At 34.6% G+C, this 15,114-nt stretch overlaps 1 protein-coding gene across 3 annotated transcripts in view; it reads left to right on the top strand.

Moving 5' to 3' along the window:
* Window positions 1-15,114, top strand: part of LOC149569542 (ABC transporter A family member 8-like) — a 189,173-nt gene that overhangs the window by 48,685 nt on the left and 125,374 nt on the right. For all 3 annotated transcript variants that reach the window (XM_089822219.1, XM_089822220.1, XM_089822222.1), the window contains exons 2-6: window positions 12,550-12,931; window positions 13,265-13,344; window positions 13,463-13,607; window positions 13,685-13,804; window positions 13,900-14,024. In XM_089822219.1, the coding sequence (XP_089678345.1) occupies window positions 12,550-12,931; window positions 13,265-13,344; window positions 13,463-13,607; window positions 13,685-13,804; window positions 13,900-14,024 (852 nt within the window). The remainder of the gene's footprint in view (window positions 1-12,549; window positions 12,932-13,264; window positions 13,345-13,462; window positions 13,608-13,684; window positions 13,805-13,899; window positions 14,025-15,114) is intronic.

A 15,114-nucleotide genomic window follows, 5' to 3' on the forward strand; every position in this document is an offset into this window, starting at 1 on the left:
CCACACGAAGACCTCACAATCTGCCCCAAACCGACTCACAAAATTGCTGCTGCTGCCCAACTGACAGGGTCGTACAGGTACGGCCTGGTACGGCTGCTAGATAAAAATATTGCAGCATTTTTTGTCACTCCAAAAGCAATGAATCTGGGCACCTAGGGTTGCTGAATAACCCCCTAAAATATGAAATTCATCCGTCAAACCAATTAGGAGTTATGAGCAAAAATGTGGGTCCAAACCCTGGACTGGCAGTCTGAAAATAATGCACAACTGTGTCTTCAAACCCTGTTAATCAATCCACAAATGCTAGGGCACAACTGAAACCCTTATTCCAACCAAAGTAAACCCTTATAACTAAATCTCAATGAAGTCCAAATGAGATGGCTGAATTACCAACTCCTCAAATGCAACAATTTAGGTGATATTTCACACCCTCAAAGTCGCCAATCCAAAGGAGTGATTCGTTCCCAAAGATCAAATAATTTGCAGACCCAAGAGACTACAAATTTGCTCCACAATGGAAGAAGTAGAAGAAATCTCAAATCCAAGCATGTCCAAAATGAGAGGCCCAACCCTCTATTTATTCACTTTCCTAAGAAGTTGCTAGAACTTCTAGAAACATCCTTTATAAAATCTCATTATAATGCACTTTTTCTAGAACTTCTAGAAACATCCTTTATAAAATCTCATTATAATGCACTTTTTATAATAAAGTAATTTTATAAAATAAAAAGTGCAACTCAACTTAAAATTATAACATGTAGGCCCCAATAACACATAATAATAAAATATAACCTCTTAACACTTCTTCAAGAGCAAGATATGACCATCTGATCCGCAGAATTGACTCTCTCTCCACACCATTTGCCTACGAGAGTCTGGAATAGGCAAAATCCATGATCAATGTCATGTCGAACTAAAGAGGGGACATTACACAAGTCGTGCCTCTCTAGCTGCCACCCCTGATTGCAGATGGCTGTAATAATTTTCTTTGCTTTTTCGAATTTGCTTTTTCGGATTGCTTTTTTTTTTTGGATTGCTTTTTCGGACTTGCTTTTTCGGCCTGCTTTTTTCGGACTACTTTTCTGGCCTGTTTTTTTCGAACTGCTTTTTCAGCCTGCTTTTTCGAACTGCTTTTTCGGCCTGCTTTTTCGGCCTTCTTTTTGTACTCAAATATTTTTTCTCAATGTAGCACAAATAGAAGACTGAAGTATCTTCTTCCCAGCTGCAATAATTCAAGTGATATTTCACACCCTCAAAATTGCGTACCAATTGAGAGTTTTCGTTCTCAATGGCCAGTTGTGACTACTGTAGAAACCCTAGGCTCCACAATGCACATCAACAAACATCAACATCAACAACAACAAATCTGGATGAGTAGAATGAAGCTTAGGGTGCCTATTTATTCTTTTTCCTCCACTTTCTCCAGAAGCTTCTAGAACATTATTTTATTTTATCTATTAAGTGACTTTATAAAATATTTTATAATTCAAGTCACTTTATTAAATTAATTAAATATAAAGTTACCTTTTAATATTTATTTATTTGATAACTTTATAAATAATTAACTTAATACCATTTATTTATTTAATTAAAATAATTAATTAGTCATCCTCATAAAATATTCATTATTTTGGACAACCTAATTAATTAAATTAATTAAATCAAATTGCCTCCAAAATGGGGACATGACAGAAGTCATAGGTGCCAGAGCTGAAATAACAACCTACTTTCCGTGGGAGGCTTCTTCATGCCCAACTACCACTGTAACGATCATTTGGCCTTGGAGGTTGACGTAGATTTCCAACTAAGGGGGATGAATCCTGAATGACCACCCTAAGGTTTGATATAACAACCTACTTTTCTTTGTGTCTAGCTTCTCCACCAAGACGCGTGCACAAGATCTTGTGTCAATTGATCCTCCCTCCTAACTTCTTCCTCCTCGATGTTGTTCTCAATTATCACTGTCTACTAGTCAAATGGTTGACCCATTATGCTTCCATCTTCTCCTCGTCTTCTTAGACCTTGGGTTTGTACTTAGGCAATAACACCAGAAATGTTTTTGCCAGAAACAGAAGAGTCTAATGTCAAGTACAAAATTATATATTAAGTCTAATTACCAATGTTTCTGCAACATTCATACCACTAATGTGAATACTATACAAAAATGGCAAAATATAACTTTATTGATTGTACTAGAGAGTTACATTACCAATACCAATAATCTTTAGTATTACCACACCCTTCCCATCCCTTATGATCCTTACATATTGCTCTTGGATTGGTTATGAGAACCAACCATCGCGACCCTTGGTACATGCCTTTTCCTAACAACTAGTTAAAGTATTTTATTTTTCATAATTTCCTTCTACACGCCCCTTCAAGATGGGAGTTATTAAAGGTAAGTGGACTACATAGGAGGAAGGGGGAAAAAATGAAAGTTGAAAATAAACACATAAATATTAAATAAGGAAGCCACCATGAAAGAGTCTTGATTCGGTGGGCTTGTAATATAAAAGGCAAAAGAGACCAAGGCACTTGTAAAGGTGACACAGACCAAATTGCATAGAAGGACTTAGATATAATTGCATTCATTTCACTTTAAATAAGATATTACCAATGTTAATATATATTCATTGATATAAGTAAACACAGAAATTTTAAATAAATAATATATTTTATCTAGTGTTTTATATTTTATAAAGAGGTCAATGTACATCCTTGAGGGGAAGAGATTGATTTAAACTTTGATAGTACTGATATGAGAGATTGATAGTCTCCATCTAATTGACACAACTACGTTTCTATATTCTCTATAATGTTATTATTCAAGATTGATTATCTCCAACTGATTGACTTTCCTAAGATTAAGGAATCTCTATGATGTCGGTATGTGACATTGCTGATCTCCATCTAACCGACATGTTTAAGATTGAGGAATCTCTATAATGTCAGCATTTGAAATTGATGATCTCCATTTGACCGACATGCCTAGGATTAATGAATCTTTATAATACCGGTATGTGAGACTAATAATCTACATCTGATCAACATGCTTGAGATTAATATAACAATGTAGGTATGAGAGAGTGATCTCCATTTGACTGATATGATCAAAGATCAATATAATCTTTTTGTGCCAAAATATTTTGATGAGTCAACATATGCATATGTGATAAGGCCTTGTATAGGGAATGTCCCTTCTAAGAAGAAATTTTAGGGGGTGCGCTCAAGAAGAATGTCCTTAAGGTGTGGGTTGGCATTAGATTAGAATGTTTATAGTTAGACTATTTATTGTTTGATTTTGACATTTCTTTAGTAGGTTTTATTCACCTCATGTTAACCATAGTGTGAGGGGACATTACAGTGCTATGTGATGACCCTAGTTGTAATATGAATTTGTTAAATTATTTAAACAATTGATTCAAAAGCAATAGATATCAATAGAATGACCAATAATTATTAGATAAACAATTTTTAGTAAATCATTCAATCAATATAGAGCTAAATCACAACTAAGAAATATTTACCTATAAATGAAATCCAATACACGATTATAGAAGATTTTATAATCATCTCTAAACAAATGAGCTAATCACAAAAAGACATTGTTAAATTACTATTTATCCTATTGATACACTTTAAACTAATAATTCTAAATACACTAAAGCAATTATTGATAACTATACTAAAAACTTCAAACTAAATCAAATAACGGTCACGTCACGTGGAAAGAAATGTGACGAATCACATGTACCCACATGCTACAAATAGGAGTGCGATGAAGACATGACATAGAAGAAGAAAAAAAGGTATTTGATTTATATTAAAAATTTAAGGAAGGAAGCAAAGAAGTATTTGAATCCTCTAAATACTTAATAATAAAAATCATTCATGCATTAAGGCTAGTGGGGTAAGATTAAAAACCCGTGTCTATTCAAATATATTTTTGTATTCCTAAATGGAAGCACATTAGGGTGGACTCACAAATGGAAAACAATTAAGAGGTGGCATGTATCGGATAGAAAATTTTATGGGTAGAGAGGTACTAAATAAATCTGCTCTCTTTCAAAAGGCACAAGGAAAAGCACTAAGAACCATGTATGTTTCTATATAAGATAAGACAAAAAGGTAAGTTCCTTAATAATAAATAAAATATGTTATTTTTCATTTTCTATTTTATTTCTTATATATGATGGAAGCATAATTTAATTTCTAAAGAGAAGGATTATATTATAATTAATTTGGAGTGGATATAGATATATATAGAAAGGTATATGTATAAATATGTAGTATTAGGAAAAATGATTAATTGTTAAGATCGAGAGCCCTTTCGGGAAGAGAGTGATCTTAATAGCTTAGGATCAACAGAGTCCCATTAGAAGAGAGTGATCTTAATTTGGTTATAAGGCTGGAATATTATGTAGATGTTAACATATGCATATGTGACAAGGGCCTTGGATAGAGAATGCCTCTTCCAAGAAGGACCTTAAAGGGAACACTTCATAGAAGACGAAGAAGTAACCATGGACCTAAGGATCCTTGAGAGGGTAATCTATCCCGATATGAAGACATCTTCAAGGTTAGGGTTAGGATAGAGGGTAAAATAGTGAAATATAATTTATATTGTATAAATTCTAACATCAGTTTTGCAATTACTCTTTTCCTCATTAGTGGGGACATTATAGTGGTATCAGAGCAATGATCTTGTCATCCTGTAGGGTAAATACAATTATAAACATTTTTATCATTAAAAATCAAACTATTGAATATAAGTAATAATGAAGTCCGAAGTCATGATTAAACATATGATGATATATAAGGGATTTTTGTCAATCTGGGAGATGTAGAGTAAATCTTCTTGAGATAGGTGAGTTCCAAGATGGTTTAGGGTATGGGTTTAAATGCCTTGAGAAAATATTCCAAGATGGGTAAGGGTATGGTTTCCAAATGCCTTGATGGAGCCTACTTGTAGATGAGTGTCTAGTGCCTTGTGACATTCAAAATTCCATCCTTCTAAGGAGAGCATGCAAGAAGCAAGGGACACTTGGTATTTGAGTCATTTATTAAAGAAATCATTAAATGAATTATTATCTATCACAATAAGAAATTGTAACTATTTAGATCAATCATACATTCATGTTAGGACCATCAATCAAACAATTCAAGTTGGCTTGATGAGTTGAAAATAACAAATAGCTCCAACCAAGACATTTTGAGATCTATCAATCATTATATTGATCATCAAGCACAAATTAATTGATAAGTGAATTACCAAAAATTAAGGAGGAACCAATCATGTTTCTACCAACCTAATTAGCATATAACCAATCAAAGTTGAACCGTTCACAACCTTCAATCAATTTATCCTCTACTTTGAGTTGGAATGTTGAATTCCAACATGGAAATTAACCAAAGTGGTGTAATTAGGAGAATGAAATAATTTTTTTGTAATTGCTTGAGGACAAACAATTTTGGGAGGGTAGGACTGTGATGACCCTCGTTATAATATGAATTTGCTAAATTATTTAAATGATTGATTGAAAATAAATAGATATCAATAGAATGACTAATTAATTACTAGATAAACAATTACTAATAAATCGATCAATCAATATAGAGCTAAATCACAAGTAAGAAATATTTACCAATAAATGAAATGCAATACACAAATAATAGAAGAATTAATAATCATCTCTAAACAAATGAGCTAATCACAAAAATACATCATTAAATTACTGTTTATTAAATATTCTATTAGATTGACTTCACACTAATAATTCCTAAATACACTAAAATAATTATTCCTAACTATACTAAAAACTTCAAACTAAATCAAATAACGGCCACGTCACATGGAAAGAAACATGACCAATCACATGTACCCACACACTACAAATAGTAGGAGCACGATGAGGGCATGGCACGGAAGGAGACAAAAAAATGTATTTGATTCATATTAAATTAAGGAAGGAAGCAAAAAAGTATTTTAGTCCTTCAAACACTAAATAATCAAAATCTTTCATGCATTAAGGCTAGTGGGGTAAGACCCATTCATGGGCTTGGAAGGGCTAGTCCTAATCCGTCAAGGGGAGAGGTATGTTGGACTCCACCAGAGGAAGGATGGGTTAAAATTAACTTCAATGGGACAGTCAGGGAAAACCCCAGGGTCTCGGGGTGCGGTTGTGTAGCGAGAGATCATGAGGGCAACACTCTTGCCTTTACGGCCAAACGTCTGAATGATGGCACGAATAATGTGGCAGAATGCTGTGCGACAAAAGAGGCTTTGGTGTTAGGAGCGAAATTGGGCATTCGAAAAATCCACCTAGAAGGGGACTCGGAGATAATCATTAATGGAATAAAGAAAGGGAAGATGGAAGCATGACAACTTGATCAACATATTCAGCAGATCAAAGGACTATTATTGGATTTTGAAGATTTTAAGGTTTCCTACACCTACTGAGAAGCAAATAGGGTGGCAGATAAACTGGCTAACATGGGCGCAAATGCATCTTTGGATTTAGAATGAAGTATACGAAGACCTTAGTCTTTTTGGTTTAGATTAAAGAGATAAAGTTAGTTTTCAATGGTCAAACATAATAATTTTTATGCATTCCTATTGATCATATGGGGAATGCAACTTTAGTTATGGCTCCATCCCCCGACAACTTTCATCAATTAATGGCTCCCATAGATCATAATCCTCAGTGCGTGTCAGATGGTGAGATCATTACTTGGTACCCCGGCGTATGCTTGTTTCCAGAGTGTTCGAAGCAAGTTTTATGAGGAAGCCAGGGCATAACAAATAGATTCAAAAAAGGGCAACGAATATGAAGGCGAATATTGCGTCGGGCTTAGATAACTAGACGCAAACTTATGATGGGAAGATTTCAGTTCGGTGATTGAAGAACATCTTCAATTTTGATGATCTGGATTTCTTGGAGGGCATTCAACAAATGTGTGGGCCAGAGTACTTGGATGTTTACTGGAAATGACGCTCGAACTTGGACGTGGCTTCACTTTTTGTGGCATTGACTTTAATGGTGGGTGAAACGAAGGAGGAAGTATGTAGGGTGGTTGTAGCTTGTGTCAACCTATAGTGGCTGCAAGGATTGGAAGAGATAATGGAACATGTTGTTTTGGGTGTGGGCATAGAGATGGGAGAAGAGCCATGAAGATTGATTGGTGGGGGGGAATCCTCTATTCAACCCTTGGTTGTTTGGTCTTCTGCAAGTCCAAAAGGGGTGCACGTTCCAAAAGCAGAGTAGGGCTGGAGGAAGATTGTGGGTTTTCTGCAAGGACTTAGGCATCAGATGAGGACAAGTGGGGTTTCATGAAGGCAACACCGCATTAGAGCGTTTTAGCCCTAGGACAGATCCTGAGACATCAACTTGTGAAGAAAAACCAGAGGGAGGGGGGCATATCCATGGTGAAGGGCATGTGGGTGGATGTGTCTTTGTTAGATGAAGCGAAAGGAAACAACAACAAGTGTCACTGAGTGTTGCAAGGGAAGCCAAGGACAAGGCTTGAGCTGGCTGATCGAGCCACTCCAACATTCACACGGGAGGAGGCAACTCGCTGGTTCAAGGAGTAGCAACATGTAGCTAATGGAGGGCGTTGATGATCGCTCTTTGAGCACTTTTTTGTTTTTTTCCTTGGGTGGACTAGTTGGTTCGGGCAGCTAGTGTTTATGGCAGGGTGTTAATACTCTGAATGTTTTTTGTTAAAACAAATATGTATGGATGGGGTTGGATAGATATAAGGTAGTAAGGTGTTTGGCCTTCTTTACACATGGCAATATTGTAATTTCTCTCTTTAATATCAATACAAAATCAAATGTTAACTATCCAAAAAAAAGAGGTTAGTGGGGTAAGATTAAAAACTTGTGGCTGTTCAAACATCAAATATATTATTGCATTCCCAAAATGGAAGCACATTAGGGTGGACTCACAAATGAACAACATGGAAAATATTATGGGGAGAGAGGTACTAAATAAATCTTCCCTCTTTCAAAAGGCATAAGGAAAAGCACTAAGAGCCACATAAGTTTCTATATAAGATAAGACAAAAAGGTAAGTTCCTTAATAATAAGTAAAATATGTTATTTTCATTTTCTGTTTCTTATATATAATGAAAACATGATTTTATTTCTAAAGGGAAGGATTTATTATAATTAATTTAGAGTGGACATATATATATATATATATATATATAAAAAAAAAAAGGTATATGTATAAATATGTAGTATTAGGAAAAATGATTAATTGTTAAGATCACAAGAGCCCTTTTGGGAAGAGAGTGATCTTAATAGCTTAAAATCAACATAGTCCCATTAGGAAAAGAGTGATTTTAATTAGTTTATGAGGCCAGAATAATATGTAGATATTAATATATGTATATGTGACAAGGGCCCTGGATAGAGAATGTCTCGTCTAGGAAGGACCTTAAAGGGAGCACTTCATAGAAGACGAAGAAGTAACCATGGACCTAAGGATCCTTGAGAGGGTTATCGATCCTAATATGAAGATGTATCTAACGTTAGGATTAGGATAGAGGGTAAAATAGTGAAATATAATTTATTACTCTATAGATTCTAACATTAGTTTTGTAGGTACTCTTGTCCTCATTAGTGGGGACATTACATGCTATTAGAGCATAATATTACCACCTTGTGACAAATTTTGGCCCACACAAACCTATCAACATACCATAGATGTATGACAAAACAACTTACTTAAAAGTTGAGAAGCTTCATGGAATAAACCAATAAAAGGTTTGAAAGAACTAGTTGAAAGTTTGAGGATTCCAACAAAATATTACTTAAAGCCATACAAAAGTCAAACAATAATAATCGTAATGAAATGTCCAATCCAAACAATCCATCTTCGTCACAAAATTCATTTCCCCGAAATATGTTTCCTTCATTCATTCCAATTGTAGAACTCGTCATGGAAGAAGAGAAACCAAACACAAATAGTGTGGAAGAAATTGCACAAACGTAGCCAAGGATGGATTCAAATATCTTGCAGCTTGTTCCCTTTAAAGATTATTATGAAATCAAAACAATGGCAAGCAAAAATAAAAACAAATATCATGTTGACAAAGACCTTAATAAGAAAGTAAGTAAAGTGTTACTACCATGCTTAGATGGGTCAAGGGAGGAAACTGCTTAATCATGGGTTCAAAAATTAGATACAAATTTATCCCTATACCCCATGACTGAGGAAGGTGCCATTAAGTTTGCCATATTCCACTTAAGAGGGTCATCCCACAAGTGGTGGCATAATGGTCTCACTTCTCTAGGCCAAAAATCACCACCTATAGTTAATTTACTCAAAGACAAAAGAGTAAGTTTGACCAAAGAGATCCTGAATGGTACTTCCAAGAGCTAATTTGTCTCAAACAAACTAGATGCTAGAGGAATTTGCTAGTCAATTTGAAGACCAATTTGTGATGGTCCTAAATCAATCCCAAGGGCAACTCACTGATATGTTCATGGAAGGGCTTAAGGATTCCAATAAATGCCTCGTAAAACCCTTTGAACTCTAGAACTTGGAGGAAGCCATTAGAAAGGCAAAAAAGATCGAGTCTTGTGCACCTAAGGAAAAACCCAAGAAATCTTCATCCAAAACCTCTTATCAGAATGAAGGCTAATAAGGAATCCCCAAGAGAGGCCATTCTATGTGTGCAAAGAACCTTGGAGCAAGGAACATTGATGTCTAGAAAGAGAGGAGTTAGTCAAGAAAAGCCTATGTTTTAAACATAAGGAACCTTGGAGACATTGTCATCAATGTAAAAGAGGAAAAATGAACAAAATAGAAGAGACCTATGATGATGATAATCTTAGTAAAAGGACAAAGACCACTCAAGGTAGGCCCTTTGAATCAAATGACACTTAAGAAATCAAACAATCCTTACCTTGAGGGATATGGGAGTCTCCCATGTCTTCTTTAACAACATATAGAGGTTATTAAAATGCTTGAGGACAAGCAAATTTGGGGCAAAGGGACTGCAGTGAATGTCGATTAAGATAAACCCATGTAATGTATACAATTGTGAATTTGATCAATATTAATGAATATGTCAAGATATAGGAACACCATATTTCCATATATGAATAGTTTCGTAACAAGCTCCTTATCCTTATTTATCAATGTTTTCAATAAACAATGTTACCAAATAATAATAATATCAAATATATTATTAATAATATTATTTTTTGATGGATAATGAGCCAAAACCGAGATTAATTATTATTATTTGTTAAGCTCAAGTAGACCGAAATCCAAGACCTCCAAGATGTGAGCTGTTGCCTATATTATTAATAATATTATCCATGTTAATATCCTTTTTTAACAAATAAATATCATTATAAATAAAAATAGTAATTGTGGTATCATTAACCAAACATTTCTAACATCATTAAATAGCCTTTTAAATAACATCGATTAAGAAGTTGACCCATGAACTAAATAGTATTAACATAACTGAATGCTATTGGTAAGTAATTAGAGAATAACTTGGACCCCTTCAAGATGAGATGTATTAAAGGTATGGGGACTGCATGGGAGGAAGGGGAAAAAGGAAAGTTGAAAATGAAAACATAAATATTGATAAAGGAAGCCACCTTGAAAGAGTAGTGATTAGGTGGACTTGGAATATAAAAGCAAAAGAGACCTAGGTGCAGTGTGTAAAGGTGACACGTCCTAAACTGCACGTAAGGACTAAGTCACTAAAGGTATAATTGCATTCATTTCACTTTAAATGAGATTACCAATGTCAATATATATATTTATATATATATGCACACATAAAAATTTCAAATAAATAATATATATTAATGTTATTAATAAGAAGGATTTTTTATATTTTATGAATTGGTCAAAATAACGCCTTAAGTGGAAGAGATTGATAATCTCCATTTGACTCACACGACTATGTTTCTATAACATCTATAATGTCGGTATGTGAGATTGATTATCTCCATTTGACCGATATGCCCAAGATTAAGGAATTCCTATAATGCATGTATGTGAGATTGATGACCTCCATCTGAATGACATGCCTTAAATTGAGGAATCTCCATAATGCTGGTATGTGAGATTCATGATCTCCCTTTGACTGATATCCCTGAGATTAATGATCTCCATTTGACCGACATGCCTGAGATTAATGAATCTCTATAATGCCGGTATGTGAGACTAATAATCTCCATTTAACTGACATGCCTAAGATTAATATAACAATGCCAACATGAGAGAGTAATCTCCATCTGATTGACATGACTGAGATTAATATAATCTCCTTGTGCTAAAATATTCTGATGAGTCAACATATGCATATGTGATAAGGCCTTGGAAAGGGAATGTCCCTTCCAAGAAGACACCTTAGGGGGTACATTCCAAAGAAGACGGTGGAATAACGAAGGGTTAAGAAACCTGATTTGGAGATTTTCTTAAGGTGTGGGTTAGAACTGGGGTAGAATGTTATAGTTAGACTTGTTATTGTTCGATTCTGACATCTCTTTTGTAGGTTTTACTCACCTCAAGTTAATCCTAGAAAGAGAAGACATTACACTTATATATGTATTTGCCAGTATGATTATTAGTGTTACAGGATGTTGGAAGTTGTGTCAAGGTTTCTTTTTAAGCACCATTGAGGAAATTACCCCATTGAATAACAAACAAGCATTGAATACAAAAAACTAGTGAATTGTGACTTAGCATGACAAATGCTTTATAAAATGCTGACACTCTAAATTGAAAAATTATAACAGAATTGGAACAGGATCTTACAGTGCTATCTGAGCTTGCATGCAAAGGTTTTGACAGAATGTCAAACATCCAAAAGTAAAGTTAGAATGAGTTGGGGTTCTTACACAATCTCCTAAGATTAGTCTAGGAAATCAAAATATAAAAGTTTTGAGGGAATTTTCAGTGTTTCAGATTGATAGGAATTATTTGAAATCTACTGGGTAAGTTCCTTTAAATCTGATCTTTCATGTCACAATTCTGGGCTCCTTATCAGAGGGATTTGCTAGCTTGTTTTCCTTGCAGATTTCTGAAGTTTATGATGCAAGGTATTGCAATCTCAAGTGGTTTAAAGCTATATGGTCAATGGAGCTTTTGCATTGTTTGCTTCATTTCTAGTAACTTATCAAGCCTTATTATTTGAATAATAGTCAATGTACTGAGTGCGATGTGAGATGATATCTGTCCAGCTGATTCCTTTCACTTCAATACTAAATACAATAATTAAAGATTGTAATTGCTACACATTGCATGCCTGAATAAACAGTGTTCTAATTGAAAGATTCACTTTATCTGCTGGTGAGAGGAGTCTATATCTCAAATAGCTTATGTTATTGCTTTTTGGTACTTTCTTTTCAAGGGATGGAATGCAGTGATTCTACAATGGGATGTTGCTTTCATTCTCAAGCATTATGAAAACATGAAAGTTTTTGCTTGTTCATACATAAACATTGGTCTTTAAAAAATATTAAAATGACATCTTATGCAAGAAGATATATTCATGCAATGCCTGGTCTTGCAGAAACGCAATTTGAAGACAAATTTGGGTCTTGTCATCTTCCCACTTCTGCTATGTATTTTTCTGTTCTTTGTACAAGCGCTGATAAACAATCAGCTGAATTCATCCAAGTATCAATGTGGTTGCAAACGTGTACAAACAAATGGTACTGGTCGTATTACAGAGGTCTGTGGTATACAGTATTCAGATTCAGATCAAGTTGGTGCTTGTGCAATATCAAACCCTCCAGAGTGGCCTGCATTTCTGCAAGTCCCAAGCCTTCAATATCGAGCTGTCAAATCTGATTCTAGTGAATTCACAGATCTTCCAGACTATTCTTGTTTAAAAGATAACTCTTGCCCTGTGACATTTCTTTACACGGGGAATAATAAATCTATGGCAGAAAGTATGTCTTCTTCACAGTTTTATTATATTTCTTTATGCTATGAATGTTATATATATTATATATGCTTTCTTCATTCTTTTCACCTTTACACTTGCTGTGAGTATTTTTTTTATCTATATAGAAAACACAATTAATGACGTTTTCTTTTCTGAGCTTCAAAAAGAAAGAAATTTCAATTTTTACAGAAGAATCAAGAAACCAAAGCGATTGGCAAATTAATACTGAAATCTCTGTTTTTGCTTTCATTGATGTAACTTACTACACTGTGGCCCCAAATAATCGTATGCAGATCTCATTTACAACTGTAATTGACAAAGTGAATTGTACTTGCAGCCTTGACAGGGGAACTAGTGACAGCTGTTCTTTCGACAAACTTTTCAGATCCCCTGAAAACATTTTCGGTTTTGATTCCTGTGAGTTTCTCCCCTAGTACATATTTGAATACCTGTCATGTTCGCTTTCAAGGACTTTTAAACTTTAATTACAATGTGTTTAGAATTTATGAAATTTGAGAATTACTGGTTATCACAGGGAACTGACAGCAAACCTGAGATAACAAATTACATAGAGCCTGCATTTCTGACTTCTTCCCCTATATACGTCATTCAATCGTCATGTCAAGGAAATTCAAGTTTTGTAGGTTCCTATCAGCTAGGAGGAATTACATTACCCTTTGGTAAGTAATTGTGCTTTCGTTTAAAGATTCACAGATATGTTAATTAAATTTTATCTAATGTTTTTGTTGCTTTGCAGAGATGCAGTGTGTGGAAAGTTCGGTTATATGGCGTGATAACTCATCAGTTGTAAACAAAGAACTTTTCCAAGGTTATCGTAAAGGAAATTCTGCCAGAAAAATAAATGAGATTGTTGCAGGTATGCAAATTCTATTAGAATCCCATAGAATCTCAATTAGATTTTCTTCTAGTGTGTTTTGTAATATTCATTTTGAACTTTTCTATTCTGGACAGCTTATGATTTTATGAACTCAAATGCAAAGAACTTCAATGTGACCATTTGGTACAATGGAACTTATAAGAATGATACTCCAAATTCAGCATACTCACTTTTGAGGATACCACGCTCTGTTAATCTGGTACGCCAGTTTAGAACTTGAAAATAAGATATTTTAGATACCATCTCTACTATCATTTAATAATTTTTGTAATAGAACACCTAAAGATTTTTATCCTGGGGCAAGCAGATTAACATACATTTGGTCTCAAGTTAAAGGTTTGATTCATAAAAATGGATCCTCTCTCCTATGCCCAGCCTCTCATTTTATCTCTCTTTTTTAACTGTTAGATAACTTTCCTTATTTTTAAAATGTGTAGAAAATATCTTTCAAAATAACATTACATTGAGCAAATTTTCTTAACACAAATTTTAATTATGAACCCCCTTTTAATAATAAAAAAAAGTTTCCTCTTAAAAAATATAAAATAAAGTTACAACTTGAGGTATATTGTTGATTTATTACCCACAAATTACCCCTTTACCCTACAAGATGTAAACTAATAGGCTAGGGACACTCAATTATTTATGTTGAGCAAGGTGGCATGATAGTTTTCCTTCTGTAAATTTGGTTGCTTCAAATTTTGTGGTCCTTCCCAAAGTGCATCATCTACAGGGAGGTTCTTCAAATGGACCAAATACTTTGTTATGCTATTGTTTTCTAAATTTTGTTTCATGGTGTCAATGATCTCCTTAGGAACCAAGATCAATTTTCTTTCATATTCCAAGGGAGGTAGCTCTATCGTGGGAGTAATGTGCTGCGCAAGTGCCTTCTTGAGGCATGAGACACAGAACACATCATGAATTCTACAATGCTTTTGCAGCACACACTCATAAATGACCTCTCGAGTCCTCCATTGGTCCTGAATGGCCTGTAGAAGCAAGGCTTGAGCTTCTTTACTCCATTCCTCTTAAATGAAGACTGCTTGTATGCTGCAGTTTTAAGAAGACTCAGTCCGGATTTCCATGCAATAGCAAATTCTGGCACATGCATGTCTATGTGCCTCATCCATGATGGTGTACTTGACAAGATGGTGGCAACAATGACTCATCTTGTATTTGGCTGAAAATTTGCAATTTTCAACAGCTTGCAAGTCTGCAAACTTTTACTGTCTTGAAGATGATTCTTCATGAGAGGCTTTCCTACATTGCTCATTTTTAGGTTTCACACG

Source organism: Cupressus sempervirens, chromosome 3 (genome assembly GCF_028749045.1).
Source record: "Cupressus sempervirens isolate cs-2001-9-10 chromosome 3, ASM2874904v1, whole genome shotgun sequence".
Taxonomy (NCBI): Eukaryota; Viridiplantae; Streptophyta; class Pinopsida; order Cupressales; family Cupressaceae; genus Cupressus; species Cupressus sempervirens.